At 43.6% G+C, this 22,857-nt stretch overlaps 1 protein-coding gene across 6 annotated transcripts in view; it reads left to right on the top strand.

The window, feature by feature from the left end:
- Positions 1–22,857, top strand: part of APLP2 (amyloid beta precursor like protein 2) — a 48,039-nt gene that overhangs the window by 9,531 nt on the left and 15,651 nt on the right. For 4 of the 6 annotated variants that reach the window (XM_080358037.1, XM_080358038.1, XM_080358039.1 and 1 more), the window contains exons 2-10: positions 10,946–11,119; positions 12,108–12,237; positions 14,079–14,191; positions 16,359–16,534; positions 16,674–16,894; positions 18,524–18,691; positions 20,718–20,833; positions 21,202–21,276; positions 22,466–22,624. In XM_080358037.1, the coding sequence (XP_080214163.1) occupies positions 10,946–11,119; positions 12,108–12,237; positions 14,079–14,191; positions 16,359–16,534; positions 16,674–16,894; positions 18,524–18,691; positions 20,718–20,833; positions 21,202–21,276; positions 22,466–22,624 (1,332 nt within the window). The remainder of the gene's footprint in view (positions 1–10,945; positions 11,120–12,107; positions 12,238–14,078; positions 14,192–16,358; positions 16,535–16,673; positions 16,895–18,523; positions 18,692–20,717; positions 20,834–21,201; positions 21,277–22,465; positions 22,625–22,857) is intronic. The other 2 variants (XM_080358041.1, XM_080358042.1) reach the window with 1 other exon arrangement.

Here is a 22,857-nt window from a genome sequence, read left to right on the forward strand (position 1 = left end):
AAACAGCTAAATTGGTTGCTCCAGAGAAGAAAATTATGAAGATATCCATGAAACTTTGGGCTGCAAGCTACTTTGGTGCTGTAGAAGAGCTGAAGTGAGGAGCACAGCTTTCTGAGACTCTAAATGCCCTTTTACTTGAGGCAGAAGCAAAAACTACGTGACTTCATTTGCCTGATTGTCCTGGGTTTCAATTTGGCTTTTCAGGTTTCCTGTCACTATCTTTAAAGATTTTTGCAACAAGTTAAATCGTTATTCCCCATTATGTAAGTGGCTGATAGCTTTACTCATACTGTTCTGTTACTTTATTTAATAGTCTGTGATTATTAAATTTATTTTGATCGTATAAGTGAGGAGATAACAAACATTTAGCTACAGCTGGCAGCGAAGTCCAATGCCTAAGATGGGCTTAATGTGCACAGCTGTTTGTAGCTAAACTTTGAGCAGCTATTCCCTGGTGCTGACTTTGACATGCGTTGCCATTTACTGACCTACCTATAAGCTTTTTCTTGTGCCATAACTGGGGGCTGGTCGATTTTTACTCTTTATAAGAAGTAGCTTTAAATACTCCAGATCAAGTAAAGCAGAGATTTTTGGTTTGAAATATTTGCCTTGGAATAACTTCTGCACATTGCAGTATCACTTCAAATACATCTCTAAGCAGCATCTATCTGACCATACCTACCTCACATCTAGGATGACGTCCTTTAGTGATGAAGAAGACTTATATAGCTCTGAGCCTGCAAAACACACCACATGCCATGTGAAGTACAAAATAAAGCTACAGACAGACTGCACATACTGGAGCAGTGCAATCTGTTGGAATGCATCAGGATGCGAACATCTTTAACTCGAGCCAGATTTCAGATGCTCATCTTGCAGAATGATGAAACTGGGACTGAGTTTGCATTTGGAAACGCTTGGCCTGTTGGTGTCTGCACACACATTTTCTCCCACCCCCCTTCTCCTGTGTTAATAGTTGATCCCCTCGGAAACACCTTGGCTTCTGAGAGAGCCTTAAATTGTGTGCTTAGCAGTATTTGTTAGAATACATCCTGCAAAGGTGAGAGGGAACTTTGGGAACAAACAGTGGCCGCAAAGCAGAGGACTCTGCTCATTATTCCTGCCTCTCTGGGCTAATATTCACATCCCTTTTATTGATAGGTATAACTACAAAAATATAGACAACCTGTAATGGAATTGCGAGACTGGGTAGTTAGTCCATTTGCTTTGGAATTGCCACGCAGCCTTGACCCACATGAATTCATTCTGCACCGGTTACTTAACCTGTTTTTCTTCTCAAACTGGTATTACAATCAGATACAAGAATTCTCAGTGTAATATTCTCAGAGTCTTCTAAATGTTCCTGGCCTCATAACACAAATTCAGCTAGAACTGGAATCACTGCTGTCTAGACTAGCCAGGGATTGTGCAGGGAGACGCAGCCTTCGAGATAATTAAGACTTAGTCTGCTAAGGAGCTTGTTTGGGCTCTTTTCCTTTTTAGATGTCCGAAATAAGGCTGTGAGAAGTGTTTCTGGCTGTCTTGTGCTATTGCATCATCAAGCTATAATTTCAACAAGGCTCTCTTGGGTGTTGATCTGTTATGATGTGAGACACCTGCATAGATTCCATAGGGCTAATCCACAACAGTGATTTGCCACGTTCTAGCGGGGTTAATATTTACAGCCGAGATATGTACACAGCTGTGTTTCTGAATTTAAAAAAACACCCTTAGGTGGGCCATGGTTGAAAAACAAAACCATCGCTCCCCGGGGTTGCAACTTAACACAACATTTTCATCCTTTGACTTTGAGAAAGCTCTATTGAAGCTACTCAGCCTATGGCTAGGAAAATGGTGAGTGGCCTATTGCATCAATACACAAATCAATCTACCCTCCCATCGCTGCCCTACTGATGGGATTTACATGTTAAGTCAGCGTTTCCCGTGTCTGCTTGTAGGGTCAAGGAAAGAATTTCTCTCTCTCCCAAGTGTCTATGGTATTGGACGAGAGCATCTGACCAGGCAGAAAAGCTTCTCCGACAGAAAGTAAATGGTCCCCCTCTTGTCCTGTCTAATAGCCTTTTCCAAATAGGAAAATAAAGAATTGGACAAGGGGTTTAAAGAAATAAAATAGTAATATCTGTAATACCTTTCAGAGACCTTGAAGAGGAATTTCTCTTGAGATGATGGAAGTTCTCTGTGTATCCTGTCTTTGCTCTTTAAGACGGAACTAAATTGACTAAAACTGTTCTGCCTGCTCTTTTCCGAAGAGCAATTTCCTTCACTGTTGCCGAACAGGCAGTTTTTGCTTCCCCATTTGTAATAAAACTTTCAGCTCATGATGGTTTTGTGATTCAAAAGACCTTACCGAAGTGTCATGTTTCTTACAACTCATCAAAGAACTGACCATCAGACACTTGCAGCTGCAGGATTTAAATTCTACCCCCATTCTAATGTTCAATTGCAGCTCAAATAAGTAGACAGAAAAGAAGAAAGTGCTGCTTTCTATCCACTACCTTGAAAATTTCTAGAGAAATGCTTAAGGAAACCCCAAGGAAAAAAGTATCAATGTTATGGAGTTTGTTCTTCTCACGGAAACTGGGAAGAAATTGCAAACAAGTTGAAATCTCATTTGATCAAAGATAAAAACCAGTTCTTCTGTTTGGTTTTACTTCCATGCAATGCTGCACGATCAATAGACTGCAGAGCTGTAAAAGTCAGCATATGAAAATGAGGTGTGTTTGTACAACATGCAAAGCCTGTGCAATGCTGGCCCGGCAATACTGGAGGTTCTAGGTTAGCTTCTCTTGGACTAGATTTACTGTCTGGATCAGCAAAATCACTACAGGGGATCTGCCCCTGGCCAGCTGTAGTCTGTGCTATAAATTACTACTTAATTTGCTAATAGCATTAAGGAGTTATTCAAAGTAGAGATCTGTTGCTTCCCTTAAAGGAACGGTTTAATACATCCATTAGAGTTTCGGTGTGTTAGCCTGGCTATGATATGACACCGTGACTATAAACCCCAGCTGATAAATTAATGCTTCCGAAATAAAATGCCACTAAATTAGTCAGGATTGCTTTTAAAGACATCCTGTGATTCTGTGAAAAGGCATTTTGTCATTTGACCTCTCTCTTGGAGCAGATCACTAAATGTAGGTGTTTGAGCTTTAGGGGAAAGATAGAATTCCACCTTTTATCCTCTACTTTGGAAGAAGGAAGGAAGTTGTGAGATTTGAGCCTAAATTCTGCTAATAGTGCCTGGATCCTTCCAAGTGACGTTTGGCTGTTGGGTGACAAGCTTAAAAATAAATCAGGCTTTTGCCATCTTGCTGCACTTCAGCCTCTTTGCTCCAAGTTAATTCTTGTTGTTGGAACGTTTCCTAATGAGCAGCTAGCTGAAAACTAAACTTTCTTGGAGCGATGTTCACGTTGAAGTGTTCTATTTAACAAAAAGTTATTTACTATAGCTGAATAAACCTGAAATATCAGTATGGGAATTTAAACAGCAAAATACAGAGTGTTTCAGGGTTTTTTTAAGCACTGATTTCTGCACCCCTGGAGCTAAAATGTTCTTAAAAGATTTTGTTTTGCATGTGAGCAATGGTACAAGGTGCTGCCTGGAAGATGCTCCATAACAAGCCATAAGGAGTTCTCAGAATAAATAACAGGAGGAGGTGTGTGGGAAGGTGCGTGGGGAGGTGGTTTTGGTTTCAAATCCCAATTTGCATTATTTCCTAAATATATTTAATAGGAGCTAGAGTTAAGTTCCCCATTCTTGGTATTATCTACTAACTACTGATTGTTTTCATAGACCTGTGATGTATAGAATTAACTCATGCTTTTGACAGAGCTGTAGAACTTTGAAGTGTAAACACATGCTCAGTTTGGACACTTACACCAGGAAGGCTGTTCCATAATTATTTTGGTAAGGTTAATTTTGGTTTGGATCAGCATACACTTGGCAGAGCTCAGGGCGCAGCAGTAAATATGAAAGTACTTTAGCTGTGAGTTTTGTATTTTAAAGGATGGCCATAAACATGGTTTGGAAAGCCAGTACTTTCAAACCTCAGGGTTTCCTCTTCCAGATTGGAAGAGCTTCAGTGTGGTTAGAGCATCCCTCTTGAACTATTGCTATGTGCTGTAAGGAAGGTCATGTGTAGCCTATTTGCAGGACTTCTGAGATACCAAATGAGTACTTTATCGTGTTCCAAAACAATTGCGGTCTGTGCACATAAATAGCCAATCTGTGATACGCAACAACATCTATAAAGGGACGGATAGTTGATCTCACCAATGGTTGAAACCAAACCCAAACTGCATTCCCACTTGTTGTCTTTATCTTGCATTTTTTCAGGTAGTTTCCACTTCAAATTCCAGATTCTCTGTTAAAATATGCCCTTCAATTTCCTGCTTGCTTTTGGGGTGGTTGTGTGTTAGATAAAAACACAATCTGTGCAGTCTTTTGATCTCAAGCCCTGCGAGTGGTTAGATGCATGGTTAGACTGAGTAACCACAGGTTCCTGCAGTGATCTCTCCTTCACAGGCTTTTTCAACAAGACCTCTAAACTAAATATGCTGTTTTGGGGCAGGTTTTTTGATTTTGTCCCCCCCCCCCGAATGCTAAATCACTTTGAATCGTTAGTAAGGGTTTGTTTTTTGCCTGCCTAATGTTAATAAATTATTCTCTCGGCCTCTTTCTGCCTGTTTTGTGCACCACGAAAGCTCGTGGACAAGTGTGTGTGTATGTGGGTTGTGATGAGTTTTAGTCCAGAAGTTATTTTTGCTTCCAAGACAAATTGTTTTGAAGTGATGAAAGATTTTGTAAATGTACCTTCCTGTATATTATGGAATCTCGGTATCCTGGTAACCACAGTGAATATATTCACTAACTCTTCTGTAGTACTGCCCACCTCTTCTCTCACCCTTATATTTTTAGGGTGGCTTTTGTGGCGAAATGTTCCAGTCCCAGCCATTGTACACACAAGCTTTGGTTTTGAAAGCTTGAGGCCAATCAATTAATCTTTTTTACAGGACACTGTTCTGCGTACAGTAACATTTGTTCAGGGAATGTTCCAACTGATTTGTTCTGAACTTTGTCTCTCTGGGGGTAGAAAAGAGGACGCCAAAGGCAACCGTGTTACACAAACAACTTCGGAAAGCCAAAACTGTGCTGGATTGTGGCTTTACTGAATCTGATCGCTGCTGCCTTAGACTAACTAAGTACCAGCCCTGCCTGCAGTGTTGCTTTCCCTATCTGAACGTGGCCGTTCCAGAGTCCTCATGTCTGACAGGCAGATTATCTGCCCAATGACTCATGTAGACTTGTTTTATGGCGCATGATAAACTAGAGGAGGAGGGGGAAATAATCTGCTACCTCATTAGTACAAATTATAAGGGCGAAAACGCTGCCCGTGACTCACAGGTGTTTGGAGATCTCCCCTTTTCTCTGTAGAAAGGCGGAGGAAAGTGCAAAAAGCAGGAGGGAATGCTTCAGGCCTCAGCAGCCTTTTGGTCTATGTAGTGCTCCGGTTGCTGTCGGCACATCGGAAAGCACATGGATTATCGTCGCGGAACTTGGGAGCATTGGAGGCCACAAGTTCGCCATAAACAGCGGCGATCTAAATATAAACTGCGCCCGAGCGGGCTCTGCAGCTCCTGCATCGCTTTCCAGTTTTCTGCTGGTGCAGAATCCTCTGCCACAAAAGTCGATAAAGGACGAGCAGATGAGAACTCCGCCCCTTCCAGCAAGTTCAAGTAAGCCAAAGACTGCTTTACTGAGATTTCTGCCATTTAAATGCAAAAGCAAACACAGGCTGGTATTATCAGCTCACACCAGATCTGCCTGCAGACAATAATTCTTCCTGTCTTGGACCCCTGCCCATGTGCATTATTGTAATTATCAGCAATTTAAAAAAAAATAAAGCAATAAAGCTAGGATGAGCTGCTAGTCTGTAGATTTACTGCCTGCTGTGTCAGGCATTCATTAGCCTTCCTGGGTTCAAGCCACCTATCTGCTGAATAAAAGCAGGAAGAGAAGCTAAGGAAAACAAAGCATGAGACACAATTTGAAGCACAAATTGAACGCTCTGCTCATGTTTACAAGTTATAAAACCAAAACCAAGGGAATTTTAAGCGTTGCGTTCAGAAGTTCTTGTGCATAGAGTCCCTTTGCCAACTACCCTCGCTTTTTAATTGAAGGGTGGTGGTTTCCTGAACACTAGCTTGCCATAAACCATTAATTCTCAGGTGAGATTCAAAGCCATGAATATCAGATTTAAGACCTAGGAAGGCTCAGCTCTACAGTTCCAGCCAACTGTTCTCCCAAAAGCTTCAGCTTAACGCTTCACCTCAGCAGTTGTAGACTTTGAGTGCACCATCTCTTGATTTTTTAATTGGTTTTATTTTGCCAAGGGCTGGCCTTTCCTTATGGGAGGAGAGATGCCCATGAACTTGAGCTCTGTTGACAGCGTTAACATGGGATGTGCATCTGGGCTTCGACGTAGTCAAGTTCCTGCACGGATGGGTGTAGCAATGTTTCAGCCAAGGGTGAAAAGTTATAATATTCACACATTTAAAAGTGTCAGCCATCATTATGCTCGCAGGAAGGCTGATAAGGCAGCAAGATTCATTTTTATATATCAAACGAACTGTTAGAATTCCTCAGTGGTCTTGAAAGAGTTCAATTTGTATCTCTATATCTGTGGATATTACACTGACATAGGAAGAACTGAAGTGCTGACACCCCTGGATAGAATAGGAAGTGTATTTAAAAAAATAATCCACAGAAGCTTTTTAAAAAAATAAATAAATAAATAAAAATTCTTTAATTAAGTAAAGGTGGGAAGCATAAATTATCTAGATAAGGATTGTGCTGAACAGCATGTTCTGAAGTCCCTCAGGTTGTAGATCACGTGCATTCTGATTTAATAAGCCATGTTACTTTCAAGGGACTTTGCTTAATTAAAAACAAACAGCACAAAGTAATCTTTCAAAGTACTGCCTGGCATTTTGTGTCAGTGTAGCAGCAAATAGTTGTGGAATACTTTTAACTCTTCTGAGCAGGAAATGTGATCCGGCCTGCAGCCGATCCTCCAAAAGGCCGTGCATTTGCTTTCGAGGCAACGAATTCCCTCAGCAGCTATTAATCTGTGTTCTCTGACCACCGAGTCAATGCAATTCACAATCTGAGCTTTTTTTTCAGCGGCTTATAAATTCTAGAGGCTGCAGTTTAAGTTTTAAAGTGACTTAATCTTGCGTGGTTTTATCCGGCCAGGGCTGCTCGTGTATTGCAGCAGAGGAGGCCTCATGGAAAGCTGGTATTCCCAGCATTGAAGTACAGGCACTCTAGAGAGCAGAAATCATTTAAATTCACAAAAAATCCTCCCTAACCTCTCCTTTGGTAGATATTCGAGGAAGATTTGGTAGATATTCAGAGCAGAGCCCAGGCTTCTGAATGGATAAAGCTCACGGATCAAACCCGCTGTCGCAAGTTGAAGGGACCCATAGTAAATAAAAGACTGGATACTTGGGCACAGACACTTCATCAGAGAAGAAGAATATTTAGAGATTCGAATTCCAGTGTTTTGGGACTGTAAATCAGGCACTATACGACGGGGTGAGGAATTTAACTGTCATTAACTGGCCAGAGATTTACGTGCCATGGAATCAAATAGTTCTTTGGTCTTGGGAAGCAGACAGGATTTACAGAATTACACCAAAAGGCAGAGCCGAATTTATCGTGAAACATCTTGTAAATGCAAATGCTGGTGAGGAATGCAATGGTTTATGTACCGGTCTTCTCCCAGATAACTTTCATCTTGCTCTCATGTTATGGATATATATTAATAGGATAATAGCTACTAAAACAATGTTTGCTGAGGACATACGCAACTAGATGAACTCTCTGTGTATGATGTCCCTCCCAAACTATTAGTCTGCTTATTTAAAAGACTGAATAGTTGCTCCCCGGCACTAAAAGAGGCGGCAGCTTCCATTTATGGCTGGGAAATTCCCAAAGAAAAATGTGCTGTCAGTTTGTTCATCCCTCTGCAATGTGGAATGGGTGAATTCTCTGAAGTACTGAAGAGCTTAACTAAGGACATGGCTTTAGCCCAAGCTTCGTGCTGGTTTACATGTTCCCCCAACCTTCCTTTTGCAAACCGATGCTTGCATAGACTGGGTAACCTCAGGCATCGTACGCCTGAGCGATCTGCTTTTATTTTGGGTACAGCGAAGGCAACTGTGGGGAACAACAGAACATTGCCGTCCCAAAATACTCTTGTCAGGGACTTTCTTCACTCCTTAAGCAGTTTTAGAAGTGTCATCTCCAGCGTTACAGATGAAATTTTGCTGTGCTGCATTCTCTCACCACAGGTAGAGTGAGATAAAAACGCTAAATTAAATAGAAGTGATGTGTTTAGTGGGTGGAGTGGATTGTCAGTGGTGAGAAATGGAAGCCCATTACTCACAACTCTTTATCTTGCAGGCCACGGGGTTAAAGATTCAGCTTGTGATAGCAAAGTTCATTAACTTACTCAACAGTGCAATTCAAGAAAAGGTTTCTTTTCCAGTTGATTAAAAGTGATGAAATCAAGCAAGTAATTAGTCTCGTTTGTTCAGCTGTGAATTGGGGCTTAGCATGTTCTGGTAGCTACGGCAACAGCACCGGGCTGATAACGCCAACTCTTGGAGCCACAACTCTTGGAGCCATCGGAGGAGGAATGAATGATACCTTTGCCACAGCGCAGAGGTGTCAGGCCGGAGAGACAGCAAAAATAAACAGGAGCTCGCAGCAGAATGTAAATAGGGGGTGGCGATGATTTCAGGAGGTTGGTATGTGTTTGAACAGGGGGTTTGCTCATGCAAGAGCTGTTCTGAATGGGTTTCTGATGGGTGTTTCTGCCTCGGGATGGAGCCTGCGCCTCTCCTGCCTATGCAGTTACCTTATTTTGCTGCATACTTTTAAAGTTTGCTTTGAAGAAGACAGATTACGAGCATAGGCGGTGCTAATTATCTCCAAACCGTTCATAACACGTATGTTTTATTATTATCTTTTGATGCACTGTCCTACCAGGGTTAACGCTTTCTGCATATTTGATCTTGCGTTGCTTTTTGTTCTTTTCAGAGTTCAGCTCGACTCTTGGATGTGGTTGCAGTGTTGTCATAAAACACAATTGTGTTGGGGATTGTTTCCTTTAACATGTCAAGTCCTGTGCTCCCTGGAAAGGGATTGTTGATCCCAAAGTGGTGTTTGTTTGGAGAGAGATAAAAGACCCTCGTACAAAGTTTGCGTGGTTAGAGTTATGAAGACTCATTCCACGTTTGCATTTATATTCTGAAACGACACGGCAGGGAGGAGGGCAGCGCAAAGCCAAGGTTGTGCTCAGTGGTATCAGTCAACACTTGTTGGAAGCACGTGTTTATTAAATGGTTTGATTTCTGAAATAATGAAGTTATTGCACCCTGTTACCCAGCCTTGGGGTGTTCATCAGGAGTCCTCCTATACCTTAAGTACACACCCATACCTCCTATACCTACACCATGAATTGATGCTTTTGTGTCTCAGGTTGGTCTTATCCCCCAAGCACAAGCTGTGTGTTCAGCACTAAACAACCTTTGACTCTCTGAGTGTTGAAATGTCTTATCTCCAGGCAGTGATTTTGTGTGTGAACGGGGCGGAGGAGAAATGAGCTAATTCTAATGGAGTTAATTTTTTCCTAAAATCTAGCAACTAGGAGCTGCACACAGGGTTTGTCCAGTTGAATTCTTCTCTTTATTTGCTTGAAGCATACATGTATTGATGTAATTTGATGGGGATCTGCAGGCAATAGGGAATGAACTGTAATATATGCATTTTTGACTGCACGAGAAGTTAAATGTGAAGCAGAAGTGGTGGCCTAGGGTAGTGCTGCCTGCCAGGAAAAAAGCAGCTTAGGGCTGTGGTGCCCTGGAGCCTCTGCTTCTAATCTGCCTTGTCTGAACTAGTTGAAATGGATTTCATTCCCCTAAACACCTTAAAGAGCTTTCGATTTAGGAGTTTATCTGGGTTTTGCCTCATACCTTTTTTCTTTTCTTCCTTTCCTTTTACAACAGCTCGTAGTTAATGTAGGAGTATGTTACTCTCCTGGCATCCACTCAGTCTTTTCAGAAAAACCCCAACTCTGCAATTTAATTTAATCCCCTTTTTCTTCTCTTGGTCAGCCAGCGAGATTTCCCAAAGGGAACCTGACCTTGTTTTCATTGATTGCTCTGCAGTTTGACCCCAATGTGGGTCTGGGTTGTCGCGTTTTGTCTGTGGGAAGCACATGGAATACACATGGGCACCAGGCAGTACAAATAGATACCCACAGGAGTGTCCAGAATGAGAGACTTTGAGGAGTCAGTTGGAAAAGCTGTTATTCTGATTCAGCAGCAGTTATCTTTATTTGTACCTTTGGGCAAGAAGCTTAGGTATTTCTATCCCAAATATTTGGAGATTTGGGGAGAAATGCGTGGTTTCAAACTCTGAGCAGGCTTTGTGCAGTTGGAAGTAGTTATTTTATTAATAGTAGCACTACCCGCTTTGTGTGTAACCTCACAGAGCTGTTTGACCGAAAGTTATTACTATTAGTTATGTATCTTCAAATATCAGTTTAGTGTTTTTCAGATACCTCTTTTAGCCTTTGTGGGTGCAGCCTGTGAGTGTCAATTACTTGGGTTTGTGTTTGGTAAGTTGTTATTGCAATAATAAAAACAGAGTTAGGAAAAACAAACACTTGGGTGAAAACTTGGTGTGGGCTCAGCAACTTTAAGGAATATGGTTACAAAATAAACTTGCAAGACTCCCCTGACACCTGGATTCAGTGGGAGCTCTCTGAGAAGATGCCAGAAGGTTTCTGGTTCTTTGAGTCGTTCTGCTTTTGATCAGATAATCAACGTGTTTTGGTTTGGTTTGTCTTCACAGGCGCTCGCAGCCAATGCTGGGACAGGCTTTGCAGTGGCAGAGCCTCAAATCGCCATGTTCTGTGGGAAGCTGAATATGCACGTGAATATCCAGACCGGGAAATGGGAACCTGACACTTCTGGGACCAAGAGCTGCTTTGGAAGAAAGGAAGAGATTCTGCAGTACTGCCAAGAGGTGAGTGTTTCCCTGCGATCTTGCATCTTCACTCTGCTAAGGAATTGGATTCCAATTTAGTTGGTCTGTAGCAAATTAACCCTGCAGGAGACAAATTAGTGTCTGAGTAGCTCAGTGCCCTGAATTGCTTTGCTGTGTTCCTGCCCAGGGAGGACACTGCAGTGGGATTTACCTCTCATTTAGATCAGCTTACGCTGCTATAGAAGGTCCCTGATCTGAGTCGGAGACGTATCCGTGTTTGTCTTTGCAGGGGTTTCTCCGAATGTTCTCCCTCTGAGCCAGTTAACCAGCAGTTGCTCCGTGTCTGAGCAAAATGGAACCTGACATCTATTCCGATTAGAATATGACTGTGTTGTTATCAGTGAGGTTTTGTTTGTTTTGTCTTTTTTTTAATGGGAAGATGGTAGAGCACACCATGTATGGACTGGAAAATGTTTAAAACTGTTTTACAAGGCTGATATAACTGGGGCTACTTTTGGTTCATGTAGCAGAAGCCTAAATATAAGTCAGTGTCTGGACTCAAGAACTCAAGCAGGACGTAGGGATGATATTAATACATCATAAATGGAGCAGGCATAAGGAGGTAGGTGCATATCACCTTGACAAGGGACGAGAAAGTCTGAAGATGTTACTAAACCCTATTTGTTGGTGGTCGCCCTCTTCCAGAGGGTTAAGTACTCCTCCTGCACTGCCATGCAAAGCCAAACACCTCAGCTTGGTGCTGGTGAAGGCTCTTGCCCCTGACCCGGCTGCCTCCTGCCACAAAGAAGCGATGACACATTCCATTTCTCAGCCCTGTGTGACAGTCAGCTGGGGGCTTTTTTATATCTTCAGCTGTCGTAAGCTTGATCCAGAGGAGAACGTGTGTCCATGTGCAAATTCAAACTTGGTTTTGGTTGAGGGTCAGCCTCGCTACTCCTGCTTAGGAGCCGCTTTGCATGTTCTTTGTCCTTTCCGGAGAGAAACCTCTCTTGGTCTTGTTAAACAGATGTATCCAGACCTTCAGATTACAAATGTTGTGGAAGCCAATCAACCCGTCAGCATCGACAGCTGGTGCAAGAGAGGGAAGAAACAGTGCAAGGACCACACTCATATCGTTGTGCCCTACAAGTGCCTGGGTGAGTGCCTGGTATGATGTATTTGTACATTCTTGTGGGAGGAGCAAGAAATTCCCTCCTGGCTTCTTACAGAGGCAACAACTGAGTTTATGAGGCTCTTCTCACATCAGATTGCCATTTGCATGTTCAGCTTCCACTTAAACATTTTTGTTTCCACAAGATGGAACTCTGCCTTTTTCGAACAGATCGACAGCTTGATGACAGCTGTGCTGGAATAATGGTGCCTGGCGTGAAAAAGAAATCCCCATTCTCTCTGCAACTGCCATAAAAACCTGAAGGCTATTGTATTAGAGTATCACAAAGACATTGGGACTTAATACTCTCATCCTATTTTTGTGAAGCTTTAATATTTTGTTGCCTTGGAGACTTAAATACTCAGTGTGTTCAGGCTTCCTGCTTCGGTCTTGGCAAGAGAACTCTGTTCTGTTTCAATGACTATATTTAAATTTTGCTGTTTCAAAGAGGTTCTGCTTCTTGCAGCTGTATCCCATGTCCCCACTTTGAACTGTGAAAGAATATGCGATAAACCGTGATGGATTTTGTGGTGCTTTCCAGAATCTATCCACCCACTTGGATCAGGCAACATGTTTAGCTTGTTTTACCTGCGGCTTTTGACCCATGGGTTGTGCCTGACACTGTGCAGCACTGCGTGTGTTCTTAGTATTAAGCTTAGTCTCAGCTGGCTGAATCTCTTTCCAGTTATCCGCTGGGAAAGACTTGTTTTAGAAGAAGTCTTGTGCAATCTCGGAGAGTCTGATCGCTGGGAGCATTCAGTGCGAACCGTTTTTCGCAATTTGTATCCGTATCTCAGGTTAGCGTGTGGTTTGATACAAGAAAACACGAGCAAATCTGCAGAACTGTGTGGGTTCTGTTCTCCCATATGTAATACCCTCCACTAGGCGACCAGAAAGCACCATAAGAAATGAAATTTGATGTGGATACATCCTGGGAGAAAGAACTTAAAAGACATTCCTCCAGTTTTAACAAATGATTCCTAGAGCTGCCACTCATGTGTGCAGGGCATGGTCCTTTGAAACACTTGGACTGAAGATCTTTTCCTGGTCTTCTCACAGTATCTAGATAGCTCCTCTTTTTAAAATTACTGGATGTGGTATTTAAATCTGCGAGAAAGAACAAAAATATCTCAACTTTGAGAAAATTTCAGATGTTGAATTGCAGCGGCGGCGTTTGGTAGGATGCAGCGTATGTGCTGACGCTGGTTGTGCTCTGGTTTTGGGCTGTACAGTTGTTTTATTTTTCAGCCCTCTGTTTTTCTTAGGACTGTCTGAGTCAGGGAATGTGCTGCAGTTGATCCTGAATTAAACCATCTGGAAACAAAACAAAAACAAACAAGACTTGCTCGGATACCCAGATACTGAAAACATAGATAACGCTCGTGGCACATAAGAATTTCCAGCCTGTTACAGCACCAGACAGCGTGAACGAGCTTCGGTATGGTGCAGCTCATTTAGAAATGGGTGATGAAGTGGTTTGAAGACATCCGTATGCAGATGCAGTCTTCTCAGAGATTGGCGTGAAATCTCTTCGGTCAGTCCTGTCTGTTGCACGAACAGCTATTTATTAACTTGCACTGTAATCCTGGCCTTCAGTTCAGCCTTCAGGTTCACATGATGGTTCAGTGATCAGCCCTTACTCCTGTGTTTTACCTTGGGAGCTCTGAGCTCTGTTTTACTGCAGAAATGGCTGCTGGTCTGACTTGTCGCTGTTAAGAATAACCCAAACCTTTAAGGCACTTGCAACAAAACGTTAGCTGTGTTTTCTGTCGGGAGTTGAACGTGTGTGATGGGACAAGTGAACTACGGTCGTGCCTTGTTTTTCAGTGGGTGAGTTTGTGAGCGATGTCCTGCTGGTGCCTGAGAAGTGCCGATTCTTCCACAAGGAGCGCATGGACATGTGTGAAAGCCATCAGCACTGGCACACTGTGGCAAAAGAGGTAATTGAGCTGCCGTGGCCGGGATATTTATTCTGGATCTGTCTGCTTGTAGTATTGGAGCAGAACAGCATTTCTCTGGGGTCTGTTATTCCTGTGTTGTAGTCTATGGACTGAGGCAGAGAGCAATGAAAAAGAATTATAACTATTCAAGTTACTTCAAAAAATCTGTGTAGCTAGCTGAGTTATTCTTCACCCCTGAAAAGCTGTCATAAGTAGCTTGCTTAAGATCATACTCATGGATGGAGCTAGGAATTGAAAGCGGGTCTCTAGAATATTGCTTTGACCAGTGACTCATCCTTCTTTCCAGGGTAAAGAGCTCCAGAGATCATAGAATGTTTCCTATTTTTCTTGCACATTTTGCATTAATGTACCTGCTGCTGCTGGGGATTTGGTTGGGAGTGCTTGCCTGGGGACAATCTGAGTTTCGCTGTGACTGATTAGTGGAGGTTTTACATAAGAGATGGATTATCTTCTCAGAATAAATCTAGCCTGTGGGTTTTTTGGGGTTTGTGTTGGTGCTTGTTTTTTTGGTTTAGGGGTTTTTTTTTCCTATCTGACTGGCAAAAATATTGCAAATTCTCTGCACGCGTTTCAACTGGGGATAATAAAAACAACTAAATGTAGGGTTTCCATTTTGTAGAAGCAGCAATGCAATGATTAGTTGTGATGGTGCTAGTAAAGATGAGGTTAAACGTTTTTTAACATCCTGGGAGCAAAAGCCTGTCTAAATAAAGCTGTGCTAGCGCAATCACCTTTTAATTGAGGACAAACTTGCTAATGTCTAGCAAAATTAAAAACCACTTGTTTTCAACATAGTTGGAGAGCTTTTCCAGAAATATTTGGCTCATTTTACATCCGTGCTGTAACAAAGCAAAGTACAAAAGGGTTCCAATGTACATAATAAAGTCTTTCTTACTTCATTCTTTTCTTGGGCACTACAAAGCCGTATATTTCCTTAGCTTAAGAGAAGTGTATAGACATAACGTCTAATCGCAGTTTGCGTTTGGCTTTTTCTTGAATTATCTGATTGATTTTTCATCTAGGGCATGTTAAAATAATCTTGACACAAAGCCCATTTGAGCAATTATTCACTTACTCCAGTGTAAAGTTTAATAGATAAAGTGTAATGAAATGGCCAACCCAGAAGAGCAAACAGTAGTTCTGGTTCTTTTGAGTGCTCTCTCCCTCGAGTTGGCACAAAATCTCTAGTTATTTTGCTGAACTTAGCCGGGCTGACAGATCAGCCGTTGTTAGGGGCTGGGGAGTGTTTGGTCTGTTAACACCAGGAGGCACCACATGGCTCTGATTCTGGGGTTTTTCTCAGTATTTCACTTGAGCTACAAGTTTCACATCCGTTTTCCTTTGTTTGCACTAAGGGCGTATGTTGCCGTTATCGTTTTGCTGGTGGACAACAGGATGAGCATGAGCCAGCACTGGGCCCTTGTGGCCAGGAAGGCCAATGGCATCCTGGGGTGTATTAGAAGGGGGGTGGTTAGTAGATCAAGAAAGGTCCTCCTTCCCCTCTACTCTGCCCTGGTGAGACCACATCTGGAATATTGTGTCCAGTTGTGGCCCCTCAGTTCCAGCAGGACAGGGAACTGCTGGAGAGGGTCCAGCGTAGGGCAACAAAGATGCTGAAGGGAGTGGAGCACCTCCCTTATGAGGAAAGGCTGAGGGAGCTGGGGCTCTTCAGTTTGGAGAAGAGGAGACTGAGGGGTGACCTTATTAATGTTTATAAATATATAAAGGGTGAGTGCCACGAGGATGGAGCCAGGCTCTTCTTGGTTGCAAACAATGATAGGACAAGGGGTAACGGGATCAAGCTGGAACACAAGAGGTTCCACTTAAATTTGAGAAGAAACTTCTTCTCAGTGAGGGTGACAGACACTGGAACAGGGTACCTGGGGAGGTTGTGGAGTCTCCTTCTCTGGAGACATTCAAAACCCACCTGGACAAGTTCCTGTGCGACCTCACCTGGGCGTTCCTGCTCCAGCAGGGGTATTGGACCAGATGATCTTTTGACGTCCCTTCCAATCCCAAACATACTGTGATACTGTGAAATTTTAGACCATTGGGCAGCATCCTTGCCATCTGTGATAGGCAAATATTAGCTTTATCCAGAGCGAGAACGTGATGCTGATGTGACGTTACCGTGCTTCTCCTTCAGGCCTGTCTGACGGAAGGGATGATCCTGCACAGTTACGGCATGCTGCTGCCCTGCGGGGTGGACCAGTTCCACGGAACCGAGTATGTGTGTTGTCCTCAGACAAAGGTTGTGGATGAAGCTCTGTCCAAAGAGGAAGAAGATGAAGACGAGGATGAAGATTACAACCTCTATAAAAGGTAGGGTTCTCACTGGCGTGGGTGTTAGCAGGATTTGAAGTTGATGTTGCCTGTTTAATGCAGCAACTCCCTTGTGGTGAGGATTGAGAGGAGAATTCCTGTGCTTTTGAAGCTCCCTGACTGAACTGTATCCCTTCAGTGAGTTCCCTACCGAGGCGGGTGTAGAAGACTTCACAGGGACAGCTGTGGAGGAAGATGAGGATGAAGAAGACGAAGGAGAAGAGGAGGAGGAGGATGTGGTGGAAGACCGCGACTACTATTACGATAGCTACAAAGTCGATGATTACAATGAAGAGACCACCACGGAGCCTACCAACGAGAAGGCTGTTTCCGAAAAAGAAGTCAGCAGCGATATGAAATGTAAGACACATTTTAGCCCATGAAGCTCTTGCTACCATGAGAGTATCTTTATTTGCTGTCGGTTCTGACGGGGTTTTGATCAAGTCAATAAATACCACTTGGAAGTTTTATTTGCCAGATAAGTTAGCAAACAGAGGAAAGCTGATGATGCTTATGTTTCAAGTGTCGAAATTAACTCTGTAGAGCACGGGCCATATGTTTCCAGATAAACAGCGTTTCTGTTGGCAGAAAGCCCAGTGTTTGGCACGTTAAACGGGCACCTCCGTGCAGGTGCAGCGTTGAGTCAGAAAACCATATCTGCATAGGCTAATTCTGAAAAATCTTAAAGAGGCGTTTGAGGTACACTCAGAATTTAACATCCCAGTTTGGCCTGATTTATCTTTATCTCATTTACAAAAAGGGAGCTAAAAGTGGTGGGTCACACTCTGCAGAGGTGGCACAAAGGTGCCATCTGGTCATTTAAGGTTGAGAAGGATACTTGGTGCTGCCTTAATAGCCTTTGCATAAACCCTTCTCTTTCATGAAAGAATATCAGCCAACACAATTGGCCTGATTTTATTATGCGAGTAATATATACTTACTGCAGTGGTGATATACATTAGACTTGCAGTCGCTTTTGTTAAGTGGTAGGTGCCACTACAGAGGGCATCTGCTGATGATGTGGTGCCTCAGCGCTATACCATGTCCTGTACTTTGCGTGTAGAATTGTCTGCAGAGGAAGGAGCAGGGGAGAGGGAATGAAATTCAATTAGCTACAGATCACTGAATCATTGCCAGCAGTTCTTGCATCTTTTTGGTAAAGTGCCAGCATGCTGCAGATAATTTCACTTGCTGAAACAAGGCTTAGCTCAGATATGTGCAGGACTCTTACGGATCTGCAGGTGTTGAAACAGGATTGGAACAATATGATTGGGGTGTCTGTTTTGGGGGTACGCAATCTTTTTTCCCAAATTAGCATGAACAGTTACTCACTTATGTACTGTATCTGTTCTCTTGCCTCTAATTAATCTAGCTGCTTATATCACCCGCTTATTTTGAAGCAGTCCACATCCATGGGTACCTAGAATTTTGATATTTAGTGTGTAGATGTTCCAAAACTTAAAAACCTGGCCATGATGGTCGTTGCTTTTGCTTAAGCTGCCTTTTCACTTGCTGTTTTAGCTCACCTTTGAGATGTGAAGTGTCTCTGCAGACAGAGGGCAGCAGAACAGGGCATCTTTGAACACTTTAAGCAGCCCTAATGGGTTTTCTTTCCATCATGTTGTTTTTATACAGTGCAGACTCTACCACTGAGACACCTGAGGCATAACACTGTGGCATCAGCAAAATAGATCCTTGTTGTTTCAGCCTCTAGCTAGGGAGAAATCACTCTAGCAGATGAGAGCTTCATGTCGAGACAACTGCTGCTGCACCTTTGCTCCAAAGCACCACATGCAGGTGCTTCTCTGAGCAGCGCTGGATGCTTTTGCAGCTATGGACGCCCCCCCAAACTGACAAAAGCCCTTTGGTCTGATGCCAATGCTAGTGCCCCAGAGGAAGGTGTGACCTAGAGCCACTGCTGCTTTGTGTAAGTCGCTCGGGGAGGCCTGTGCTCCTCACCAGCTCATGTTCTACCCCGTCTCCACACAGCTGTCTGCTCCCAGGAGGCGATGACAGGGCCCTGCCGGGCTGTGATGCCTCGTTGGTACTTCGACCCTAACAAGAGAAAATGCGTTCGCTTTATATATGGAGGCTGCGGAGGCAACAGGAACAATTTTGAGTCAGAGGAGTATTGTATGGCTGTGTGTAAAAAGATGAGTAAGTCCTGCCTCCCCCTGGCCCTTTTGCAGCTGGCCTCTGTGTGTCTGGCGTTTGGTGTCTCCTTCTCCTTGCCTAGGTCAAGAGAGGATCCGTGTGTAGCTCATCCTTTTGGTTCTGGTGTCTGCAGCAGTTCTGTCTGTCCTTTTGCAGCTTGTCTCCGTTTCTCTAGGTTTTGAGGGTGAACTTTCCTGGGGAAAATGGCTCTCGACATGCTGTGTGTGCTCACTGTTGGCTTACAGCTCTGGCTCAGGGCTTGGTTGTCGTCTTCCAGATCTGTAGCAGGGACCAGGGGCTGTCTTGCACCTCTTGGGAAAACATATATCATGCTATTTGCAAAACTGCCTTTTTTTCCAAATATGTGGAAGGAAGCTCTTGCTGTTTTCTCAGTTGTGTTACCATGCATGCGTTTGAACCAGTCAGTCCTGAAAAGTAGGCTGCTGCTCCCCGTTCTCCTGCTAGTAGGCATTTTCTTGCTATTGTACTTTGGAAAAATATCAGACTAGTAGTATAGAATTCAGATTCCCACTTTCAGCTCGATTTGAAATATGAATCATGACTCAATCCGTGCATTTTTGAGAGCTTGAGGTTTTTGGCACCAGTTTCAACTGGCTTTTATGTCAGATGATAAAACTACCAAAAACATTTTAACCTCCTTATTAATCTTATTGTTGAACTCCAGCACTTCCACTTCAGCTACCATTGAAGCCTTTTGAAAGGCTTTTTGTGCTATCTGGGGCTTGGCAGTCTGACTATACAGCCATAATCCTGTTTACAAAATGGGCTTCATGCAAGTGCTTTAGATTGGGCTGATCTAACCGAAGTGGTGAAATAAAAGATGCGGATGTCAGGAGCTTTTTGTGCAAAAGTTTGTCCTGTCACAGAGGGATTCGAGGCTGGAAAGAGTGTCCAAGCCTGGTTCAGAAATGCCATGAGCAGTCCCAGAATACAGTGCTGATCTGACGTTGTCCCTTGCACGCTGCAATAACGCCCATGTTTTATGTTGCTGTTATTTCATGTAGTGATCCTTTCCCTTTCATCCCTCCTTCCCCAGTTAAAGGTTGGTGGATTCAGGTACGTGTAAAACTCTTAACCTTGCACTTCAGCATGAACACAGGGTATCCTTTTTTTCTGTCTTTCAATGATGTGTTGGAGTTTTTTCCACTCAGATTACTAAAATGGTTGAAAGATTGCCTTGGCTTTCCCTTTCTGGCCTCCCTCTGCTGAAGGGCAACAACAGAGTGCATCACATTTGCTGTAGATCCTTTCAGAAAGGGCTCCGGGATGTGTAGTTTCTAAAACTGTAGCACAAACACTCGGTTCAGCGTTTCCTGAACTGCAGTGTATGGAGTACAGAGCTCCTGGTTTGGATTTCGCAGATGCTTGTAATTGTCAGTTCTAAAATTCTAGTTCTGCCCTTGTTGAATTCGAATGACTTAAAGATACAAACCGTGCTATTTATTGGAGAAGTCAGGTTGTCACACTGGGCCTCCTTCTGTTGCTGTCTTGTCTAATATCATTGCCTGTTAGTCCTGCATGGTGCATCTGGTAGGGAAGGTAGGTTTGAAGTGTAAAATGTTGGGTAATGTTTTGTGCAGATTTATTGTCAAGCTTCCTAATCATATTAATGATGTCTGGAGCCAGCTTGTCAGCGAACAGCTAATGCACAAAATGTCATTTAAACTATCCAAAGCTAATTTGAAAGGGAAGAGAAACCAAGTCCTTTATTCTGCAATCCAAGTCGTTCTGTTGCTGGAGCTGAATAACGCTCATCTCAGAACTTATGAGAAGGCTGAACAGGTGCTGGTTGCCGCAGTGCATTACTGTGTTTTTGGGATGATATAACTAAGTGATATTGTGCGGTAAATTGGCAGCTTAAAGATACTTCTGATAGGTGGTGGTTCAGCAAACTCAATCTGGCAGATTCTTAATTATGCAGGCATGGAGATTCCTCTCCCTGCCTGTCCTTTGCACTCCAGGATCACCGTTTTCTGCCTCCCCGCTGATCCTTACCCTCTCTTTGCAGTGCCAACCGATGATGTGGATGTCTACTTCGAAACCCCCGCTGATGACAACGAACATGCTCGCTTCCAGAAGGCAAAGGAGCAGCTGGAGGTCAGACACCACAACCGCATGGACCGGGTGAGCATCTCGCTTTCCTCTTTTGTGCTGTGCCGCATAGTTGCTGACTGTGTTTTTCTGGACAAATTGATGGCGAACTGACTTATTTGCCAGTCTCCAGCCTTCTATGTTTCTCTTGCAAGGTGACCACACCGTAGCTGTTAGCTTTGCATTTCTTTGGAGTGTTGGGAGAGACCAGTCACTGGGGAGACCTGGCTTGCTACTGCTCAGAGGGTTTAAGCGCTAGGTTTAAACCCCACAGCAGCTCTGTGGTGCTTTCCAAACGTAGTTGGGCTTTACAAGGATCTGCATGTGAAGGCAAATTAGCTTGCAAAGACCAGGCATAAATTTGTGTCTTGTTGATGTGGTCTGTCCTTTTTTCTGTCCAGGTGAAAAAGGAGTGGGAGGAGGCAGAACACCAAGCTGTAAATCTCCCCAAGGCAGAAAGACAAACTCTCATTCAGGTAAGAGTTGAAGGACCCAAAGAGGAAAGTTACTGGTGCTCGGCCTTCGTCTTCTGAATAAACTAAATGAGGGCTGCTAATATTCAAAGCCAAAAGATGACTGAGATGGAAGAACAGCTTTCCTGTTCTGTCAACAGCTGCCTTTTAGAGGAGATTTGATTCAATTGCGTGCTTTGTTCTTAATGCTGGAGATGATCCAATACTGTGCCAGGTCCTTTCCTAAACTCAGTAGTAGGAAGCTATCTCATGCCTCGAGCGCAGCAACACCAGAGCCAAATTGTAACTTCAGACCTTTGGCCTGTTTTGCGCTAACCAGTGGCCTCACAGCCCAGCTCAGGTTGGCCCTGACTCTCTGGACACACATTTCCTATTCGGGCAGACTTAGTGAAAACCACTTAGGCAGCAGATAAAGCTGGTTTGCTGCCAAAATGCCAATCTTCTACCTTATGAGGAGAGTTCAGTTAGTCTGTGGAGTTAATCAGGGAAGTTCTGTGTATGGGATTGTTAGGAACAGGCTCTTCTGGCAGTGACAACTATATAAAGATCCCTCAAACCATTATACAACTAAGTCACTGGCTCCAGCTTTGGATTTTATCTTAGAACAGTCTTCTCTCTACATGATTTAATGTCAGCCACTGTTTGGAAATATATGCAAGTCCAGAGAGTATTTCAACATCTCTGAAACATAACAACACTTAATGGACTTTCCTGGTTCACTTGGAGATGTGGGTTATGACCTTTCTAATAGGACATATAGAGATATTATCTGAAGGCGTGCTGAGGAAAAATCCCTTATGAAACACCTTTATAAACTCTTTCAAATTCAGATTGATGGCTCTAGGCTGAAGGGCTCTATCCTGTTTCCATACAGCAGCGTTGAAGGAAAGAGTCAATACTGTGTCATTGTTCAGTACAGTCTGGATCTCCCAGCTCCAACATGACCTCGATCTTAAGGCCACATACCCTCATCAGGCCTTTCAAATGTGTTGTGAAGGAAGTTTGGAAGGCAAATTGTCACTATTTGCAGGGATTAAATCTGAACCAACATCTGTCAGCGCCCTCCTCTCCTGCCGTAAATGCCCAGGACACGCAGTGTGACAGGCACTATTTGTTCTAAGGAGTTCCGTGAGTGAGAATGGGTGACCCTGCTGCATACAGTTCATTTCACAGACTCCTTTCTTTGTTCCAGCACTTCCAGGCAATGGTTAAATCTCTGGAGAAAGAGGCAGCGAGTGAGAAGCAGCAGCTTGTGGAAACTCACCTGGCTCGCGTGGAAGCCATGCTGAACGATCGCCGTCGCATCGCCCTGGAGAACTACCTGGCTGCCCTGCAGGCTGACCCGCCGCGGGTGAGTGTCTTTGCAATGAATTTGTACAGCGTGGAAGGGTAGGAGGTGGGAATGGCTTGGTGAGAAGACTGTCTGTGACCTGCTGGGGCAGAAGGTGAGAATAAGTTCCAAGCAAAGCTTTCCCCACTGTGGCAGTTAGCGCTAAAGACCTAGCAGTGGGTCTCCTATTGACTCACTCCCTTTTCTCCTTGGTTAAAAAAACCTCCGCTTTGTTTAATGTTCAGAAGACATAG

Source organism: Nesoenas mayeri, assembly GCF_963082525.1.
Source record: "Nesoenas mayeri genome assembly, chromosome: 22".
Classification (NCBI taxonomy): Eukaryota; Metazoa; Chordata; class Aves; order Columbiformes; family Columbidae; genus Nesoenas; species Nesoenas mayeri.